Below are 22,740 nucleotides of genomic sequence, written 5' to 3'. Positions count from 1 at the left end.
ATGATTTCTTCCAATATTGTGCAAATATTAAAAATTTTGCTTTTACACATACGGCACTGATTATTTGTATTTATACAATATTTGAATAACTAATGAAACTATCAGTGGCGTAATGCGGACATAATTTTTTAATTTAACACCTGGATAATTTGAAGAAATCATCGATATAATACTGCACTATCGTGATAATTAGTTTTGTGACTAAACATTTCTTGCGAAATGCGTATGTCTTTTGAGAAAGTTAAAATATTACCACAAATGATTTTATCAACATTTATGATGAGTCGCTCAGTAATTTAAAACGTCCAATACTTCCTATTAATTTCGTCACGTATACATATTTATTTGCGAATAAAAGATATTAAAAATTTTTCAGGCTATTTTAACGAAAGTCCTACGACAGCAGCGTTTCGATGCTCTTACATTTCTTCGTACGAAATAAATGTCGTCAGTCGTGCGCATTGCAAGTCAGAACGGCGCGGCGATCTGACCTCCCGTTCGAGATATCACCCGGCAAGATGAGGATTTCCATCTCGTGTTTCATCTTGAGCTTTAATAACCTGCGATAATCCCTCGTCCATCATCGATAAGTACGCTCCAGGGGAGCGTTTGCACTGTTTGCAGGGACGTTGCAACCCCTGGAGACACACGCTACGACTCTCTTCCCGTTGCAATCTGGTGCACGAACGGTGAACCGTGAACGTGCTCGTTGTCGAATTTCGTGACTCACGCTCGCGACGGGCCACGAATAAACGTTTCTGCTCCGGCTCCCGCACGTCGTCGGTCGGCGACAATTATAAATAATATCGGCGAAACGGGGAAACCCGGGTAATAGCGCCGCCCGCATATATCGTTATATTCACGGGAAAATCGACGTCAGTGCCAATAGCGACACACAATGGAACGCTGCATCCGAGGCCTGCGGCTCTTTGCGGCCGATTAGCGATCAACCGTGAAATGGGCACGCTTATATTCCCACAGTATAATATCCCCAGTGATAGAAAAAAATGATCTCCAAATCTAATAGTAATCCAGAAACGAGAGAACCCATTAAACCTCATTTTTCTTTGATAATAACAATTATCTGGGTTATTTTTCTAAATGAAATGATTAACTACGTATTGTATGTTATTCATTGTTTTACAATTTATCAGTATTTGAAATTATAGATTTATACTCAACATTTTCTAAAAACATTTGTACTAAATACTTTTTTAAAAAAGTAAGAAAATACAGGTACGGATTTTCAATCACTAAAAAATTGAGAATGATATTTATCTTTCTGCTGCTGAGTGTAAAAATCATTCTAAAGCACGTACTGTACAATTATTCGGAATAGATTCCGATTGGAATCTGTTGTTTAGTTATAATTCTTTAGATTTCTATAATATTTTTAGGGAAAACGAGGTAATTTCGATCAAAATCTATTTCAAACAGTTCTATTATATGTGTCCGGGTAAGATGATCATCTGAATTATCTGAATTATAAGAAAAGAATGCATATGTACTTACACATACTTTTAAAAAAAAAGATGATAATCCAGGAACAGAGAAAGGAATATAATATTTTTATACATTATATGCAATATAAGTATATATTCAATAAAATTTCTGGAATACAATTTATATTTTTATTGACAATTCTTTATTAATAGATATTTTTATAAATATAAAATTGTAATTATTGATCAGAAGTTTTACCACTTAAAAAAATACATGTACTCTTGAAAAGATAATCGAGGATATATAATATATCCAATATACAGATGTATATCCAGATTTTAGCTTATATTCCCTTAAAAACTCAGCCAGTATATTTTATTCAGTCTACTTCCGCTGCAATAATTCATTCTTATATATCGGATAAAAAAATGTTACTTAACACCTAAAAATGATGAAACGGCGCGTCATGTTTGCAACAAGGAGGGAAAACGTTGGCGCGAGGAAAGAGGCGCAGGAAGTCCGGATTACTTGCGAGACCTTACGGGAGGTTTCTCTCGTGGACGCTTATATTTAGGCCAGCTCGGTGCGAGCTTTATGAGCGCTCGCGTTCGCGCGCTCGTTAATTCCACCGTTCGCAGGGATTAAAGCGTCCGATTGCCATCAATTCCCGAAATAGAACATGGGACCCGCGTTTGTTTTGTATGCCCACCTCTCGCGATCGATTTCCGTCGCGCGCGGTCACCTGATATCGTGAATTTTTAATCTTGAGATCTAAAATTAAATGGACGCGTCTTTCTTGTATACACTTTGCAGAAACGGAGCGCGAGTGAGGCACCATAATTGGATCGAGACGAATTTGAATCTTGTTCTCGTTTATTCATTCATGACGCTCGTACAGAAGAGAATCGTGGATTCTTATTCTTCTCTTTCTTCCCACGTTTTTTCGCCAAGTCAACTAGACGTTTAGCAGACTGAAAAAAGTATTAAATTTTAATAAATATATAATATTTAAATAGTACTAACTATTTAATATGTACTAATTACAAACATATATTCACTATATTTTTAGCACAAGAACCGTATATTTATCGATTTAACGATTTATTTATCTTTTATTGAGTCAGTATTTATTTATTATAAAAAATTGTTTAGTCAGTACTATTAAAAAAATATGTGTTAAGACTCCTGAGTGGTCACCACAGCCATATTGAATCGTGATGTCAGAAGCGAGAAATGACACGTTGATTTTTATTACGTGCCATTTATAAACGAAGACAATTTGCTTTAAATTGCTTTAAAACATTTGTAAAAAGTGATGAAAAGTATAGAAGTGCTTTTACTCAATGCGTAGCTTATTTTCACTTACACGTATCTTTTTTATCACTTTTTACGATTATTTACTGACTGTCAGAGGAAATAAGCACAGTTTTCGTCCATTTTTACACAAATATTTTAAAGAATTCTCATCATTCTGTTTTATTCAAATTGAACCAAATTTATGGTTGAAAATTAACGAACTAGAAGATTCTGATTATGTCAATCAGAGAATTCTGGCATCTCAACTGGCATTTACATTAGATTCAACTAAAAAATCCTGATTTGTCCATTTTTAGCCAGAATTCCCATTAATGCAATCAGATTCTTTTCCTAGTGCACTAATTATTTCTTAGCAATAATGAGACTTTTAATATTGGCTGCTCGGTTATATATAATTTTTTAACAGAAAAAAATTAATAGAAAACAATTAGTATCCTCTAATGTACGATATGTCTCTAAGTATTAGTCTTCCCTCTACGAGAATCTAGAACCGCGATCCGATTTATATTTACAACACTCTATTATATAACACTATTTATATTTACAACGATGAACATTATTTCTTCTCGTTTAACATTTAACAAACGACGAAGACGAAATGATTGATTAAGTATTGTGAGTGTGAATCGGACCGCGGCCTAGGTGTGACGATCTGACGAAGTACGATCGATTCGTCTATGAGACACTTGGCGATGCAGAACGTCTCTTGGATCACGAATGCGACTGCGTAGGCTGTTCGTCACCCGTGCCGCTCCGATTAATATCTTCGTAATCTACGCGCTCGATCTATTACGGATCCGCTACGTGACGTCCTTTCCATGGGTTTTCTCAATGACTTGACCCGAACGAACGTGTTTTGCTTCAACAATATCCGAAGGAATTAAAAAATTTGTTGCTTCCTTCGATCGCCGATGTTAGCGACGGTATCTGAGAGGTACGTGATATACGGGCGAAGAAGCGAGCGCGAACTCTCTGAGGGAATCTCGTTTCGGAGGGAGAACTGAATTGAGATCCCCGGCCTCCCGTTGCGGTCTCATGCATATGATTGGGAGCAGCGTATGCATCTCGCATCCGATGCCAGCTAATATCTACGAGCGCTCTAAAGTACGCACAATGTGCCATTACCACCGGCGACGGTAATCTCCTCCATATATCTATCCGGTCGTACATATATTCATGTATAATCTCGTTTACTATTCATAAAAAAAAAAAAAAAGAATGTAATGCGATTACAATCGCGCTCGTGTATAGCGCGAACGTAACGGCGTGTAAATCTTGCAGGAAATTGAAACTCGGATACCAAAGCGCCGTGTGCGATCCGCGCAAAAATCAGCTAATCCCTTTTATCACAATCAAGTTGAGCGTATAATAATTTTACACGCGCTCGTTAATTCTCCGCGCTCTTCTTCGGAGATGGGGGAGTCTCGAAATCGTTTGTTGATTTATCGGCGCTTAAATTTAATATGCCTGCGCAATTTTGCTCGGGGCACGATGCATCTCCGAAGACAATCATGAGGAAGCCCGCCGAGAGTAAGGTGTATAAATGTCAGCGTACAGCAGAACACGTATTGCGTGATTCATTGCGCGATCGCATCGACGATCGTGTCTTTAAGAGGCGAATTCAGTCACGACCGCGTGTAAGAGGAACAAATGGGAAGATCGAGTCACGCTCGTCGTCTCCCGGGTGTAGTCGATGACTCGTCCATTTCCCGAATTTGCCGATCGTATACGCGGAAACCTGCCGAGTGTCGTGTACTAAATATAGAAATTATTTCACGACGCGAAGTCACGGCGGAGCGAATGTCGATAAGCGAGAGTCGTGAATGTTCAAGGCAAAATGTCAGGAATGGCGATATCGGCCGCCGTTTCCAGCATCGCTTATTACCAATCAAATCAAATTAACGCCTCGGGCGGAAGGTTACTCCAATTATTATTATACAACAAGGTTGCATGATTATTATTATAAATTAATTATATATGATTAACTTACAAGTAGATCTAAATTGATTTTCCTGAGTAAACTTACGTAAAATGTGTATGTACTTGTATAAAAACTTTGACACGAATTCAAATGAAAGGTAACATTTTAATAATTTAATAAAACAGACCGTTAATTATAGAACGGTAAATTAATTGTTTTTAGAGAATACAAAGTAATTTTTTATCTAACTGATGCTATTATTATATTAAAAGACAATTTTCGTAGCCGAACACGAGAATCAGGAATTACTGACCTCGTATCGACGCGATAGGCAAAGAAAATAGCAAATAAAATATGTTGACCTGTTCAAGTATTTAAATTACTTTTTCTCACAGACTTCGAGAGAAACTCTCTCTTTTTCTCTCTTTCAGTTTTACGTATACACTTTTTAAATATTACGATATTTAAGGATATATTATGCAATGTAAACGAAGCTAACAATTGATCTCCAAGAACTTAAAGAAAAACATGTTAGTGTTCAAACGAATGCTTTGTTCACTGCTATTCTGGAAATATCTCAATATGTGATCGCCGATCGACCTTACTGCTAAAGGCATCGCAAGTGCATATCAGTGATGACGTTGAAATGCATGTAAATGATTTCGTGACACAACATCTCGTGAGCAAAGTAAACACGCCGATAATCGCTATTCAGAACGACATAACGGAATGAATGCTACCCAATATCATTGTTCGGTTCGTCGATTGAAATCGCTAATTGACACACGTCAAAACATATAACAGAATGAAGATATTGCTGGACCATTTCTTTGAAAAGAGAAATTCACTTTCCTTTGTAAGCTTTTATCACGCAAAACGCTTCGCACTGATATTCCGGGAAGCGCAGTCTTCTTATCACTGGCCGCTTCCACGTGATAAGCACACGGTATGGTTAATGAAACTTGCTGCGGATCGCAGCAAGTTTCATTTCAGCATTAAGATGATGTTGTGTATACACGAATGTTAGAGATATTGTGAAAATGAAAAGTTAAAACATTAAATGTTATGATATTAAAGAGAAAATATTATAGATATTATAACATTTTTCCTAACGATCTCTGAGAGAAGGCAGCCGTTTTATGATGAGACATATCGCCGCATCGACAGAATAATGATGCAAGTAAAAAATTAGCATTGGGATTGCAATATTTGCATTTTGCAAATTTACGACGATGTATTCAGCAGAAAGAGCAACTTTACACAACTGTTGTAAAATTCTTTAATTTCGATTGCCCTTAGTTTCTCTCTCTCTCTCGCTGGATTTAAATATATAAACTAATAGTGTTAAAGAATTTTACAACTTTCTCTGCTAAATGCGATTATTGTTTCAAAGAATACGTATAATTATGTGTACATAATTGAAAAAGTATAATTTGGAAAGAAAATTACATTATGCATATTTACTATTTTAATTAAAACGTTTCAATTCGTGAGTTTAAAAGGTGCTCTACTAAAAAGTTGCTAACTTTGAGATGACTTTGAGATCACTTTGATCAACGCAGTGATATACATATGAGTATTATCTTTTATATTATCATACGTATAACTTTATTTTTTTTTTCTACGATTTTATATTAATAACAGTAATCAACGTTTCCTTTTTTCTCAATGTTGATTTCCAATCCCTCGCATGCGTCACAGGCCGGTTCATTCAACGCGCGTTGTTCGCGCACGGCGTTACGTTCGTTCGCATAAAAAGTGCGGTGCTTACGACGCGTGTCGAGACAGAGGAGGAAATGAGGATTCAATTTCCTCGTCGCTTCCGGCTGGGAGAAATGAAAGTAGAGACCAGTCGAACTGAGCGTCACACGATCGTCATGTTTTTTTCCACATTCCTTTCGATTAATTTATTCGCGTTATATCCTATCAAACGCACGATTATACACTGAACACTTATAGCTACAACTTACCGCGAAAGTCTGCTGTTTATGGCACAACGAAGTACTGTGATGCACGTGATTGTGCAAGCATCTTCGGTTGTTGAGTCGCATAAATGGAGATTTTAAGGCGGCGACTTACAAAGCGATCGTCGGTATCACTATCTCTTGGATGAATTATGGAACGCGCGAAACCACCGTTATCGTAAAAAACGCAGAATGGCGAAAGTGTATGAAAAACAGTCTGAGCGATATTCCGTAAGGTGTTATCGGCCTTCCGCACTGAAAAGTCTGAAAATACTATTAAATGTTAAATAAAATAATTTTAATTAAATGTTCGTTTAATATAACACAAAATAATATTACTCTTTTTTCTAAATATATTTAATAATTATTTATTTTATTTATTTTACTTATTTGTGTTTTAATCATTATTACCAGACAATTTTATATTATTATGTTTGGTATAATACTCACTAAATATTTCGAAAAACATATTACTTTTGATTATATGAATCAAATATTTGATTAAAATTATTTCACTCAACATTTAGTAATTATTATCACTATTATCAGATTTTTTTTTTGTACATTTTACCGTGCGACATTAAATTAATTCATACGTTGTTAATTATGTAGATTCCCGAAGGAATTATTTTAGTCATACTAATTTGTTGATGGCAAATTTTCCGCATATTGCACATCCCTATTTTTATCACACAAAATTTAAACATACATAATGTAAGTAGAACAAGCTTGCATGTTTTAACTTTCATCGTCCTTTCTTATTCATCACACTACAATTCACCTTGTTTTACTCGACGCCGACGCCTACCAACGCATATCTACCACACCTTAGAACTGATTATTAACTTCAATAAACATCAAACATCGATATAGATGCAAGTTGACGATGGATGAGAATTGATCATTCTTCAATATTCCCATAATGGCTGCCAAAAGGATTTGAAAATAGAAATTGTGTATCAACATCTTCTTTATCGCTTGTTTCGATTCCATTATAGAAAAGTAAACAAAGTTGTTGGAGAAATGATTTTCACGAGATCTTTCATAATCTCGATAACTATTGTTGCTTGCGGCCGTCTCATTCCTTCGAGCTGCAACATTACAACGAAAGGCAAAGATTCGCTCGATGCGGCCGCGAGTTCAATTTCCTTTTTGTCTCGAAAAATTGGGACGGGCGGCTGTGCGAAGAACCGAGAGGGAAGAGAGAGACGGAGGATAGGCAGAGAAGCAGAAGGTAATGATGATCGCGTGAGGCACGTGCCCAAAGCTCAGACCATGTCATTATGCAGACGAGAGCCGGCAGCCTCGAGGCCTGTTACCTTTATCTACCTGCACGCGTGCAACGTACGCATACATGCGTGCGGGATACGAACGGTTATATCGCGACGGCACGCGAGGATCATCTCGCCGTAACGCATTAAATTCGTAACCCCTCGACTTGAATATATTTTCACGGATAGTACGGGGTGTCCTTCGTAAGGCGATATCTGATCGTTGTTGATGGGTAATTCAAATTGGCTGGTTGGCACGATGTGCCGGTGTTACGTTACGGCAAGAAAGAGTGATTCATGATTCAGTCGCAAATATCGCAAAAATAACTACACTCGCGAACGTGTCACGTATAATAATTCACGATTAACGTAATGGATTATGCGACATGAGTATGTAATCTTTCTCACTCAAGATATAATGTAGTCTACGAGAGGTAGTCTTCAAACGATCGTGAACATCAAATCTCTCATTATACGGAAAAGATAAAGTTATCGCGTACAAATAGAGAGAACGACACTTTAATTCCAAGTAAATCACTTTGCTCTTCGTCTCGTATATCGAAGTGTATTCATTTAATTTACATATATTACGGCAGTGGGAAAAGAAAACTAACTTTTAAAAATTACTACGCGCGAAGAAATGTTTTCGTATTTTCTTTTTTCTTTCTACGGTTGGTTTTGAAGATATACATGTTATTATTGAAATTCCCATTTCAAACAAATATTCCCCCCCCTCCCCCTCCCCAAAAAATATTCTACCGATAAGCGCGGAATTTCTCTTAACATTTCCTCTAAGCAAAAAAATCTTACATTAATCAGATGCGTGTATTTGTAACACGTATTCATTTATAAAAATGAGGACACATGAGCTATGATCAAAAATAAATTTTTTTACAGAAAATTCTATTATAATAACTTGATTAACCTTTGGAAATAAGAGGATATACAAAATACTAGCGGCACGCTTATTTGTTATAAGAAGTTTATCATGTTTAGACATGTAAGACGCTCTTCTAGTATTGAGAGGATTAAGATTGCAATCTTAAATCCAGTACTTTATGGTTACGAAATTCCTTTACTTTGTAGAGTATCTTGAGGTCATATATAAATGGAAAATCCTCTGACATTAACGCGGAATCGTTAAATGGCAGAATATTTTTTTTTTATGTAAAAATTAAAATAGTCAAACTTTTCGATCGAACGCTAATTATCTACATCTTAAAAGTACAATATAAATTTAATGTGAATTTTCAAAATTAAAAACAATACTTACAAAATAAGGCAAATGAGAGGACCTACAGCGCGATTAATAATGCGCAAGTTATAGTGTAAAAAATATAGATGTAAAAAACGGTATTTTTTACCAAATTACATAAAATTCATGAAAAACCTAACCTTAGAATTCATATTAAATATGTAGAAGAAGAAATAGAATTCATTTTTCTTGTTATTTCGATACTTTTTAATACTTTTGTCTTTATAATTTTATATCGAAGCGGAAATATGTATTACTGGCTGTTGCAATTCTTGATGAGGTGATAATAAGGTTAATAGATCTGTTTGCGTTGCTTGCATTCTTTGCATTCAGCATCTGTGCCTTTTCTAATTTCAACGCTCGAATCTATTTTTCTAATAATATCACTTTAAGTGCAAAAATTTTGAGGGATTTCGAGCAATGCAAACAGATCTAAATGAAAAAAATATTCGAGTAAAATACTGTCAAAAAAAACCATTAATTTCCGAGTTTTGTACTCTAAAATTCTAGTATTTTTCCATCGTTTACATCACTAGTAAAAACTTTTATTATTTATTGAAAATTCATGACGTCAGCAATGATTGAATGTTTGGATTCTCATTGGAGTTCTCAATAATCAAATACAAAATTCCCAAAATTTATTTTCAATTCTTCAGAGCTGAGTCACTAACCAGGTTGCCAAATCCGATTGTGAAATTTATTAAAAATATATTAAATATTACCAATGACTAAATTATTTGAAGTAATTTCGTTAATTACATCCTGCAGCAATTAACTAGAATTCAATTTCCCCGTGCTACAATAGTATGAAATACAATACTATGTTTACTACGGATGTTAATATTTCCGAAAACGAAAAATACAACGTTTCCAAAAACTTTGTATAATCCTCGACAGTTTCTTTCCCGAGAGGATAGATGCGGATACACATGCATTACACAGCACACGCGGTCAGTTCTGCTCGCCATATGGTTATGGTACATCAACATGTCACTCCCTCGAAACACCCGAAACTGCATTGTTCCTTGTAACTGCGTTTGACATATGTTTCCTCTTCCACTAAAGTTCATGGAGGAAATCCGCCGCCGTCTAGTCGACGGAAAACCAATACAAGTCTCATTTTAAAGGAAGATTTATCATTTTTCCGACAATTTTCTTGTCTTTTGAAACTTAATTTTCACTCGAAAAATACCATATATAATAGTTTAAATAGGTAGTATTTTTCTAAAAAATTTTTTTTAAGGTTGTAAATCTTTTGGATATTCCTTGATGATGCTGTTAGAAATTTATTCTTTGATTATTTTGTCTAATTGATTAAAAACAATCGATACAAAAATTAATAATAATTTATCGATATTTGATACTGATTGCGTAAATGTCATATTATAATTCTCGACTAATTATTCTTCATGAATAATTAATTTACATGTGATTTGTGTGTGTATATTCCGTCGACTGAGCACTCGACAAACCAGATAAACGACCTGGCAATCTCGGTAACATGATGTAGTTACATAACCGCAATCGCGTTAACAATAGTGTCTCTTCGGTTAGAAGTAGGTCAGTGTATCGCGACCTGAGAAACGCGCGACGATTAACTACTGCTAATGTGCTAATGAATGAGATTAAAGCTTGATCTTAATTCCCTTCAGTCGTTTTGTAATTGATCCGTGCATCACAAATGTGTGTGTCTGGCAAAATTATCTGACTTGTTTTTTAATCGTCTGATATTTTGCGTATTATTTAAGACTCTTAAATGTAGTTCACAAATATTGCATGGCGGAATTTGATACACGAATCTTGATAACATTGGGAAATGAGTGAGCACAGCTGCTCGATAATGAGAATGCAAGACATGAATTGGCATTTTGTACGTGCTCAAGTGTGACTAATATAAGGAACCTTTCTTATATTTCACAAGATTTGCCATTTTCGCAGTCGGTTTATAGCCATCGTTGCTTTTGTTATCTGAAGGAAAGAAAAAATTCGGCAACCGAACGTTGCTTTAATATCAATTAACTCTTTTATATTGTATATATATGTATTCAAATTATTTAAAAATTACAAAAAATATTTGTTGATATTTTCGTGTATATTACATGATAATTAAGTAATTCATAAAAACATTCTGACATTTTGAAAATATTCAAGGACTTTTTTATTGCAATTATATATAATAATTTGCATTTTGTAGTATGTATACAAATAAAGTTATTATATATAATCAAAACCTCTTTTTCTTACTTCCATATGATAAAACTCGTTTAAAATATTAAACAAAAAATTTTTATCTAATAAGATTGTAAAAAATTAATAGATATTTACAAATATTTTTATATAGGAACTAATATATTTACGGATACACATATATTTTCATATAAGAATTAACATATGCATATTCATAGGTATGAGAATATATGAATTATATTTCTTAGATTGAATAATATTTTATTTTATGATTTGTAAAACGATGTGTATGTACGTAGTTATATGACTAAAGTATGGGAACGAAAGAATTAAATAGTAAATGGACAAATTATATTTAATTCATTGAACACTTGATACAAGAGAGAGAGAGAGAGTTCCTTTAAGTAACAATAAATGTAAATTAGAGACATTTACTCTGCGCGATCATAGTTCGTAATCAAGATTGATTTGACTTTGTTATCGTGAGAAAAAATATAATGAAAAAGAACATATAAAAACATATTTGCGAATCACATTTTCTGTTCTGTGCGGTGAGAAAGAAAGAGAGAGATGGCGTGATATTGTTTAACTTTATTTAATGATTTTTTAACTTTTGAAATAGGAATGTCTTTATCAGACGGGTTGAAATGACAAAAAAATTATTAATTATTACATCTCTATTCGAGATTACAGAAGTAAGAAGTCTTATAATTTTTGGTTGTACGTACATATAGACAATTTTGCAGCGTAAAACAAGCGTATCTTAAAAGAATGTCTTACAGGCGTTTATTTACGAACAAGCGCGATACATGGGCAAGCAAATTTTTTTTCCTTTAAAGGAAGGCACGTAGACGAGATAAAACATGATGTTTATCGTGAGTCTAAAGTGACAAATTCGCGACGCCGAGAGCAAAACCGTCACGATCGGCCGTGATCGTAGATTACATTACCGCGGAATTGCGGTACCATTACGCGGCTCACGCACTCGCGCGATTCCGCTTTGAATGATGATTACAGGTTTGCCCACAGTGAGGACCGAATGGTGTTAGTGAGGAGGTGCTCCTTATAAAGTAGCGCCGGCTCGACATCGATATATACGCCTCCGTTCACGTTACGTCATCGACTGATCGTGCGTATCCTCAACGCATGTTACATACGACGTCTTTAAAGGCCTTTACGCAACCGAGATTCGAAGAATTTTTCTCAAATACAGAGATAAATTTATAATTAAGATTTTTTATTTTATTTTTTATCACGATGTATCTCGTGTTTATCAATTTTCTTCCGAAGTAATAATACAATTAAATAATATATTTATTAAATTTTTTCAAATTCCACCTCTTTTGATCAAATCAACGTTATATCCTATTCCACGAAATATCTTATTCTTAAATTATGATACTGCAGTACTATAAACATGTTATGCAACATATATATTTAACCAATGTGAAACTTACGAATGCTATGTCGAGAGTTGAATATTTTCGTTATTGACGAAAATTTACTGGCTTGGTAAACTCGTTTAATAAAGTGGACAATTATAATGAGCAGAAGATAGAGATCTAAAAATATTTCAGAAAAGCTTAATTAAATATACACATAATTAACGAATACCCGCAACGTAGGAATGCATATTGCGCAGAGCAGAGTGAAATTTCACGCTGATCGGATACTGCGAGCTATGCTGATTTTTATTGTCCTCAGCAATAACATGGCGCGTTGCATGTGCATATCGTACGAAAGGCGTATTCCGCCCGGAATTAAATTTCCTAGCACGCGCTGGCTAATTAACATATACGTTTGTCGGAGAAACTGAACCGCGCGCGCGGGTTCGCTGAACCTCATGCCTTAATCGGCTTTAATCCGAAAGTCAGATTTTCGATACTGAAGTAAAATATAAAAAAGAACGGAAGAAGGAGAAATTAAAATAATTGATACGATCATTTAATCCTTTTCAATTGCCATCGTAATTTTTTCATTTTACCATTGGTCGAGTGCTTTAAATAATTGTTTCCAATTTTAGTTAGCTTTATGGTAATATTTGAGTTTTGTCAAACATGTTTTTTTTTTTGTTTCATTATCAAGTTACGTTTCTATCAATCTTATACTACAGAAATTTAAAATTATTCTGTTCATGACAGTGTAACTTATTTCAGTACCCCTTCGTTTCCGTTTCTCATACGACTTGCTTGGCACTTGTTAGCGATTCGATTCGCTCATAGGCACGGAAGAGACATTATCTACTTGATGTCAGGCAACGTTTGATTCCTTCCTATAATCTTCTCATCAGTTCTAATATTCGCGGCTTTTAAGAAAATATGTAATTATAACAATTAATGAGAATTCTTTAAATTTCTATTTATATTTACGAATGAAATATAATAAAATTTTAACATACATATGTGTAGGGGAGAGAGAGATTAATACTGGAAAATATTACTGATTCTAATAATCATAATATGCATTTTTTATGGAAACAAGTTGTATGTATGTTTTCTAGTGATGTTTAAGGCACGCTTTCTTTTGTGGAGAGGACAGGGGATCTTAAGTGTTGCGTGATTTCCGGCTCGAAACCCGAGGTTGCATTACAATCGTCATTCTTTATGCCTGTACACGAGTCTCCATTTGGTTGTAATAGTTGTAACGGAAGTTAAAGCCAGTCAAACGCACGTTGTCGGCGCGACGTAATATACTATGTGATAACACGTGGCCACGTGAAAAAAAACGTTGTTTCATTCAAATCAGCATTGACAGAACGAACGGAATAGTTTTGACTATTTAAAGAACAAATGGTTGTTACATAAATCAATTAGTTTACCATTAATTTGATCATTTACGTTATTTATGCAATAATAGATTAAGTGAATCTTTTCAAAATTTCTCAATTGTACGCTGGCTTATCTGCAAATTATAAATAATTCATTTATCACCCGTATGTGTCTCTGTATACGCGTCCCTATAAATAATTCATCTGTCATCGCGGTGCGTAGAAAAACATTTTTGCGCGTGAAAAGAAACTTATGCGGGTAAAGGGTTAAGAAGATTCACGCGAGACCGGCGAGACATGCACAGATCTCTCTCCTCCGGCCCCTTTCGGAAAAGAAACGAACTCTCTAGCGAACAATAACGTCACGAACAGAACGGCATGACGATACCAATCTTCGGTGGTGTACCTGGCAGTTTTAGCGCGATTTCACGCACGACGCCCTCAAACGCTATATATTGTATATATATATATATATACGACGTTCGTTACATTGCACGCACGAGGTGCGTGCATTTGTCCTTTCGTGGAGAACACAAAGCCAAGAGAAGGGGAGAAAGAGAGGAAGATATACTCTACGGAGATCAAAGCGCGAGATCTCACGTGGAAGGGGGACGGCGGCATCGAGCAATTCGCCAAGTACGGCGCGCCACGTCGGATGGAGCCGTCCCCGATTTTGCCAAATACGGGATTACGAATGCGCACGTACGCGCGCGTGTCCTGGCGTGTCGCGTTGTAATATAAGTCAATACAACGCGCGACGCTGCGATCGCGCGGGCAAGGATCGCCGGTATTCAACCGCGGAGCGGTCGAGCTGGCTTACACCTGACGACGACGACGACGACCAAGTCACTCTCTAATTCATGCGCGAAGACGGGACGAGAGTTTAAAGGAGCCGCCATGCAGATTTCGATGTTCGCCAGGAAGCTTATGCAAAGTAGCCGATGCAACGTAGCACGTGCTGCGTCTTGGAAAACATTGCGCGCGACACGGAGAGCGTCGAGTTACCTCACGGCGCGATTTTTTTATTCGACGTCTGTTTGCGCGATCGTGCACTTGACTCGCTCAACTAAAACGTAACAGGCTGCGTGAGAAAGAAATAACGACTTAATATAGCGATTCTTAACTTCAATCACACGTCTGTATTAATAGTCTGTTAATGCTTCCGCATTAACAGTGAAACAACAGTCGCTATAATGGATCGTAAATGGATATTTGCATGTGAAGTGCGCAGATATTTCTAGAGCTGTTGTCATCGCAGATCGACTCGGGAAACTAAAGCCGCGCTGACGAACAGCGTTTTGTACTCTCGCACGATCGATTTTATGAAATAGTAACTCGCTCGTATGAAGCTATCGAAGATAGACGTTCGCCGTTTTACGGCCCGAGGCCTTGAAAATCGCCGACTCGTCGAATTCTTGCCGCTAAAAAATATTTGTGTGACGATAAACACTGCGAGACCGCAGGTGCATATATAATAACGAGTCGGTTGCAGCTGCGAGAGTATTTTCGACGCTGGTGATTTCGCATGAGTTGATCGTAAAAGCTACAGTCTTAAATAGTCATATTACATTTTACCATAATAATACTGTATAGATACATTTTCGACGAAACGATGCGTCATAAGTACGTTATTAGGTTCATTTCATTCTATTTCCCTTCGATTAATAACATTTCCTTGTCAAAGAATTATCTTTCAAGAAAAAATAAAAAGTACTTTCTGAGAAGATTAAAAAATAGGTTGCATCAAGAGAGAACCATAGAGAGAACCATATATATATATATATATATATTATATATTAGCATATATGTATGGTATTTCCGTGCACGAAAAAAAGACTGCTAGATCGGAAAGACTCTGACATCAAAATGACATTAAGAGCCAATGGGTTCTGGGACTTTCTCTCCGACAACAGAGTCAGGTTGTTCGTGTAACCTGATTCGGACGACAGGCCATCTCGAACGCCCACTGATCGCACCTATTCGCATGATTCGCTTAACTCGAAGCCCACATACGTACTCCATCGATATTCCCGAATAGCGCTCGCGAGAATCCCCGGCGACGCCGGCCAGAGCGACGACTACGTATCCTGCGGGACCGGTTCGCCCCTGCATTCCCGTTCACATGCATGCGTCACATATTGGTGGCCGCAGTTCCTCACGAATGCAAAAAAGTAGAGTGTAGGCGAGAGCTTGAAATCTCGTCAGGTTCCAGCCCACGTTGTTCGTCGTTGAAGTAGCGGCGAGCCTTCATCCATCGCGCGTCAAAGTCCTGTTTAAATGCGTGCCTGAGTTTCTGAGTCCACTCTCTGAATTTTCTGATAATAACATTACGATAATGATGATGCATTATGTCGATCTATGAGAAAGAGAACATCGCCGTAAATATAGAGTGAATTTTATTGAAATTACCGACTGATTATGTAAAAAGTCTTACGGTAGTAACTTCAACTTGATAAATATGTAGAAAATGATAATCGCCGATGATGATTACCGATCGAATGGCAAATAAATAGATCAAATCGAGAGCTATCTCGTGACGACGACTCGTTTCGAGCACCTGCATTCGTATGTTTTTACTTTACAGCGTTTACAAAAATTACCTGCGCCAGACAATCTGCGATGTTCTTCTTCTAGCAATTATGCTACTACTCTTTTTCTTCTTGCACGATGTATTATAGAAACGAGTTTTGTGGTCATTTCATTTCCTCGCGCACGGTCATTATTTACCGCCTCTAATTATTACTTCAATCTTACTTGACCGCAAACTCATTCAATTTAACGTTTGCATTATCTCGACTACGCCTCGCGAAGGAGAACTCATTTCGATTATTTTGTTTATTAATTATGACGACACCACGTGCTGTACGATAATTAGGAACTGCCTTTGGTCTTCGATTCTTAAAGTGAATCTGTCAATCGGTAAATTATATAGCCGTTTATAAATTCCGCTGGCTTACCGTTATCGATATTGTGTGGCATGCGACTTCGACGGTACGTCAAGCGTACGCTTATGAATCGCTTACATAAGCGGCATAATCGGCTCGTCTCTTTCCACGTGTGAGTATGTGTGTGGCGCTTACCTACGCACACTGCACACCCAGATCATGCAACCCAGAAGCCGATGTGTGCCAAGGTTGCTACATGCAATGGTATCTCCATGTGGTTTTATGATGGAGACCTACGATACGGAATCTGTTTCGCGCCGAGATTTCCACTGATAATAAATAATAATACACTTGAATAATTGCGTATGCAACACCGGGCAACTTGGAAGATCTTATTACATGTACAAACGTTAAGTTGCGATATAGCTTAAACGTCGTTTAAATTATGATTGATCGTCAATGCCTATTCAAGCGCGGGCATAGGTCGAGCCTTAATAATACTAATTGCGCGCGATATGGGATGGTGTAATCATTGCCGATTCAATTTCCCGGCGCAGATTAGAATGATTAGACGAAGAACAATGGCCGAAGTTATCGGTTATCGGTTTATTCAGCGCGTCTCGATGTTAATGGGCTTTAAATTAGCAGCGTTACCAAAAACTGGGTCAGTGGATCAGAGTTAAATTGTGCGAGCAGATAATTATTCATTCGACTCTTTTGAAGATGATCGCTTCGTCATCGTTCTATGATTTGAAGAATATATATATATATTATACGCCATTCTAATGGTGCAATTTCTCTTGAATTCAATTTGATTAATTATTCACGTATAATTTAATGTATATGTACGCAATTACTCACATATTTAATCTCAATGCGCAACATGAAGAATAAATATAATATAAATGAATGTAGACTTAGAAATAGGTTTAGCAAATAACAATATTTAGCCTGCGGATTTTATTTAGACACTAAATAATATAGATAGATGTGTGTGTTCGGTTAAGAGATTTTTATCAAACCAAGTCCCTCTTTGATATGAAAATTAAAGCATATATATAATTTTCTTTTTTTATTGGCAATATAATGTTGCGATATCTCAGAAAGTTAACACAAAGTATGTCACTGCGATCTCGTCGTATCGCGTAGGTATATCGACGAGATAATTTCCGTTTGGAGGAAAGAAAGCTTTTACCCTTCTCCCTGTCGAGCTAATATTCCGGAATCAGCTAACGATGCTAGATGATAGAAGTCACATCGTTTGTCATATCGTTTGTCATAAAGTAAACATAGCAATATCCGGAAAAGCTTTTCGTAGTCAAACTGTTTGTTAAAAAGAATTTTGAGAAAGAACGCGCGGAGAGGATTTTAACTTATCGAAAATTATCTTCGATAAGTTGCTTATTCATCCCATTCGAAGCAGTTTCTTGGATTTTCAAGTTCTTTTCTTTGAAATAGCTATAACTCGGTTTTTAGAGATAACAGCCAAAATCGGAGAAGAAACTTGCAAGAACAAAGAATTATCGATTGATGAAGGAAAAGATTAGTCATCAAAGTAAAAATCATCCAGGCACATCATCCTATGCGTAAGTTTGGTATTTTTCAACGCTAGTGAAATTAATTATCTAATCGGTAGGTCAGGGATAATACTGGAATGCTCTTTTTGAGTGCTGGACACACCCTCCAGAGATAATTATACGATCGATTGTCTTACGCCATCCCATTTTCATATTATCTGGGTGCGCTGATAATGCCCGCGGTCACATCGTGTTCTTTTATTCACGTCTCTTTGGGAACGTCGCGTTACATCGGACTGGCCCTCGCACCGGCATGGCACGCCGGACAATAAATTATATTATGCGGATAAATAAATTGGACTTGAGAATACCTGGTTCCACAATTATTCTAACATCGGGAATACCGCCGAATCCGTAGGGAAAGGCGCTCGTGTAAAAAAAGGCGTCTTCCGTTCAATAACGGTAATGGCCAATTTGGCACGCAAAGCGGCGATCGTTAACGTAATTGAAGGTGTCGGGGGGGGGGGGGGGGGGACCTTCGTTATTTCACCGCAGTTTGTTTTTTCTCACGTCGGCCCCGCACTTAATCGCATTATTTGACGCCCAGGGCGTTGCCGTTAAGATTAATTATGGTAATGTAATAAAAGTTGCGTTAATAAAGCCATTTTCGCGCGAAAGAGATCTCTCAGAGTAATTACGACGCGTCACAATGCTTTCCTTCGAAAACGACTTAGAATTATAGCGCCTGTGCCTGCCATTTTACTCGGCTACTATTCACGATTAATTTCTTATCGACACTTTATCGCCGCTTGAAAATGCATTACGATTTGCTTGAAACAACGGCGGTCATTCCAATCAATTAGATAACATATCTTGCGAAAAGGTTACATGACAAAAGAAATTAATTCCCATTCTTGCGAGCGAATAATAAGTTGATGTAGGTAATGGAAAGATAATGAAAAAAAAAACAGAGAGAGAGAGTAAGGCAGATTAGAGAGAAGACTTAAAACGATCGATATAACGAGCGAAGCATTGAAAGGAAGCCTATTAGTGATATGAGATTGCGGGGTCAGGAATAAGTCAGATTGTAGTGCTTTCTCGGTAAGAGAGGAAAGAAAATTATTGAGAAGCAAATGGTACGATCACGCGCACCATTTTGATGACTCTTCTCGAGTATAGTATTGCCTAGTTCAGAGCACATAATTGGCAGTTCTTGACATCTCAATAGACCCTGGCAGCTGTATCTGAGATTCTGACAGCAAAAGCTGTTCATCGAACACGATTCATCGTTCATCCATTAGTCGGACCTTGCTGCTAGATCTCGCGCCATTGCTCAAAATAATCCACGAGCACTGACCTCAAATCTCGAATGCACTGCGTCGGATCCGTTATCGAGAGCCGTTTAAATAGATACAAGTGATAATATCGATGAAATCAATCTTAAACGCGATTGCCTTTACAAAACAATTGACAATTGCAAATGGTGATCTCGAGACAAACAAGCCTATATAACGAAGCCTAAATTGAAGCTGCAGCGTTGATGCTTTCGTTGGTATTCGATTTCGCTGTGATAACGTGTTACTTATTTTTCTTTCAGGGCAATCGTGGGCGCACCAGAGGCTGAAACTGCGCAAGTTGGCGTCTACCGAGGAGGTGCAGTCTATAAATGCGATATCGCGGCTGATGATAGATGCAACATAATCCATTTTGACGATAAAGGTAACGAGATCGTAGACGTTGGTTATCTTAATTTTGCCAGACGACGCGTTAATGGCGCTTCAACTGATTATGATTCGTAGAGGCCTAATTCTCGGTGATCATTAACTTTGAGAGACCTCTCGTCGAAGGGTAGAAAATTTAATTATGTAGAATTTACTAACTCTTGCGTATGACAAAGCGTCGAAAAATAAATTTTGATTGAAACATCACAATGTAACATTTATAAGATTACAAACAGCTAATGAGATTTTTGTTTAATGGAAAAAGTTAGATCTTGCTTGCTGTCTTGAAATTTCCATATACTCAAGGATATTACACGTTCTAAGTTATTAGATGCTAAAGCGATACTAATTCACGAATGACGTGTACGCATGGCACGCTTTTATCAATGATTGACAGGTGTTCCCCTTGATTGAAAATCGTGTAGAGTTAACGTGCAATCATATATGTAAATATCGGTCGAGAGTAGATGGAAGTAAATTTAGGATCACGAGCTCTTTCACTCTGTCCACATTAATCTCGGACTAATTTAGATCACCGCGTCAACAGCGCCGGCGTTGAAACATTAATGCATTCGCGGAGTAATGTAATGGCCTCGAGAGATTCCGCATGCTCGATCGTGTGTGACATAATTGGCGAGTCCATTGAGCAAGTAATTGAGCGTTGTGAATTCGAAACCACGGACTTTTTAGTGCCGCCGGCTGAAGCTCGCTGATGACGTTTCTCGGAGAGTAAAAATCGATCAGTGGTCTGAAACGCTTGATCATCGTTCACGATCGAGAATCGGCGCGACAAGACCGGTTTCGGAATTTGCTCGTGAAGACAATCGAGTGAACAATGTGCAGGACTAATTGCGAGATACTAATTGCGGAAAGTGTTGCTATTCTGCGGTTAACAGCGTGTCGTTACACTGTTAGACATGTAACCACGAGCTTCCTTTATATGTAAATGAAGCTCGTGGTTATGAACGAAATTAAGAGTAATGAATGATTCAACTGAAAATTAAGTTACAGTAATTACTTAAATGTAATGAACGTGTACATTAAATTTATGAGATTTAATGTAGTTTAAATTTTATGAAAAGTACATAAAATTTGATTGTGTGTGTATACGTACACAAATATATAATACTTTTTAGTTATAAATACATTAAATTTAATGTAATGTCATGAAATTAAGTTCAAATTGTGTGACTTAAAATTTAATGAAATTTAAGAACATTTCTAACAATGTATACAATTAGCTGTTTATCGTAATTAACTGACTAGACTTTGTCCGACGTACAGAGATAGAAGTAGACTTAATTATCTTATTGCAATGAGTCAACTACTATTGACCTACTTACATATAACTTAAGTTAATATAAAAATGATTTTATTTGTATTTGTTGCAAAAACCTAAAAGTGATTACTAATTCTTATTTAAATCTTTATTTATAATCTTAATAATAATCTCATTAACATAAATTTGAAATATATATATAGATATTCTATTATATTTTCAAATCGAATTCAACATTTTTTAGTAAAATCATGACATCTTAGATTTATTTGGGGCGTTGAAAAATACAAATAAGAGGTTCCCGCCTTAGATTTCGCCGGACTGTCTTGCAAAAGACAGTTGACCCACATTTTACCTTCCCTCCGACATCGGAGCTTCGTAATCTCGAGTAACCGCCGAACTGGTTACAGTACATGCTATTCTTAGTGCCAATACACCCTGCCGTTGACCCTACCATATTTTGATGCTAGGCAATTGCCGCACGATGTTGAATACTGATCATGTATGATTTATCATGCCTAGCATTTACGTTGTAATTTATATATTCTACGTATAAGGAGAATTCTAAACGTTTGAGACATAAATCGTCTTGATTTATTAAAAAATTGTGTTTAACGTTACCTTTGACAACTGACAATCAAATTGAAAAACAATTTTGTTATAAACTAGATGTTTATAGAAAATATCTCCGTAAAATATCTCCGCTTTAGGACGAAAATATTATTTTACTTAAAATTTTTCGTAACTTAGATAGGTGTTGGGAATGATAAAATGGATTTACGTTAGTCTATATAATCTACATCAGGCTCGTCCAAAACTTAGCTCGCGAACTAAGCGCTTTCCTTTTATATCATCTCGTTGAGCGAAACAGAGAGAAAATGAAATGAATGAATGCTAGACCTCTGTCCAGCGATAGACTAGATAATATCTATCTTTTTTTAAGCAATACAATCAATAGGTTCTAAAGAAAATTCTAAAAAATAATAAATTAAATGCCAATTTGAGCCAACACTGGTTATTAGTGTGTATTTTTATACCATTTATTCAAAGTGAATATTAAACGTAAAAATTACTAATTTAATACATTTAATTAGTGGCTCAAATTGGCATTTGATTTACTATTTTTTAGAACTATCTTTTTTTATTTCTATCTCCCTCAGCGAGACGATGGAGAGAGAGAGAGAGAGAGAGAGAGAGAGAGAGAGAGAGAGAG

The 22,740-nt window shown here is 36.5% G+C and overlaps 1 protein-coding gene across 2 annotated transcripts in view; it reads left to right on the top strand.

The window, feature by feature from the left end:
- LOC108756087 (integrin alpha-PS2) overlaps positions 1-22,740 on the top strand; it is a 75,469-nt gene that overhangs the window by 1,919 nt on the left and 50,810 nt on the right. For both annotated transcript variants that reach the window (XM_018499648.1, XM_018499647.1), the window contains exon 2: positions 20,125-20,246. In XM_018499648.1, coding sequence (XP_018355150.1) covers positions 20,125-20,246 — 122 coding nt within the window. The remainder of the gene's footprint in view (positions 1-20,124; positions 20,247-22,740) is intronic.

The sequence above is a fragment of the Trachymyrmex septentrionalis genome, unplaced genomic scaffold (genome assembly GCF_001594115.1).
Source record: "Trachymyrmex septentrionalis isolate Tsep2-gDNA-1 unplaced genomic scaffold, Tsep1.0 scaffold94, whole genome shotgun sequence".
In the NCBI taxonomy this organism is placed as follows: Eukaryota; Metazoa; Arthropoda; class Insecta; order Hymenoptera; family Formicidae; genus Trachymyrmex; species Trachymyrmex septentrionalis.
This window is presented reverse-complemented; position numbering and strand designations above follow the sequence as displayed.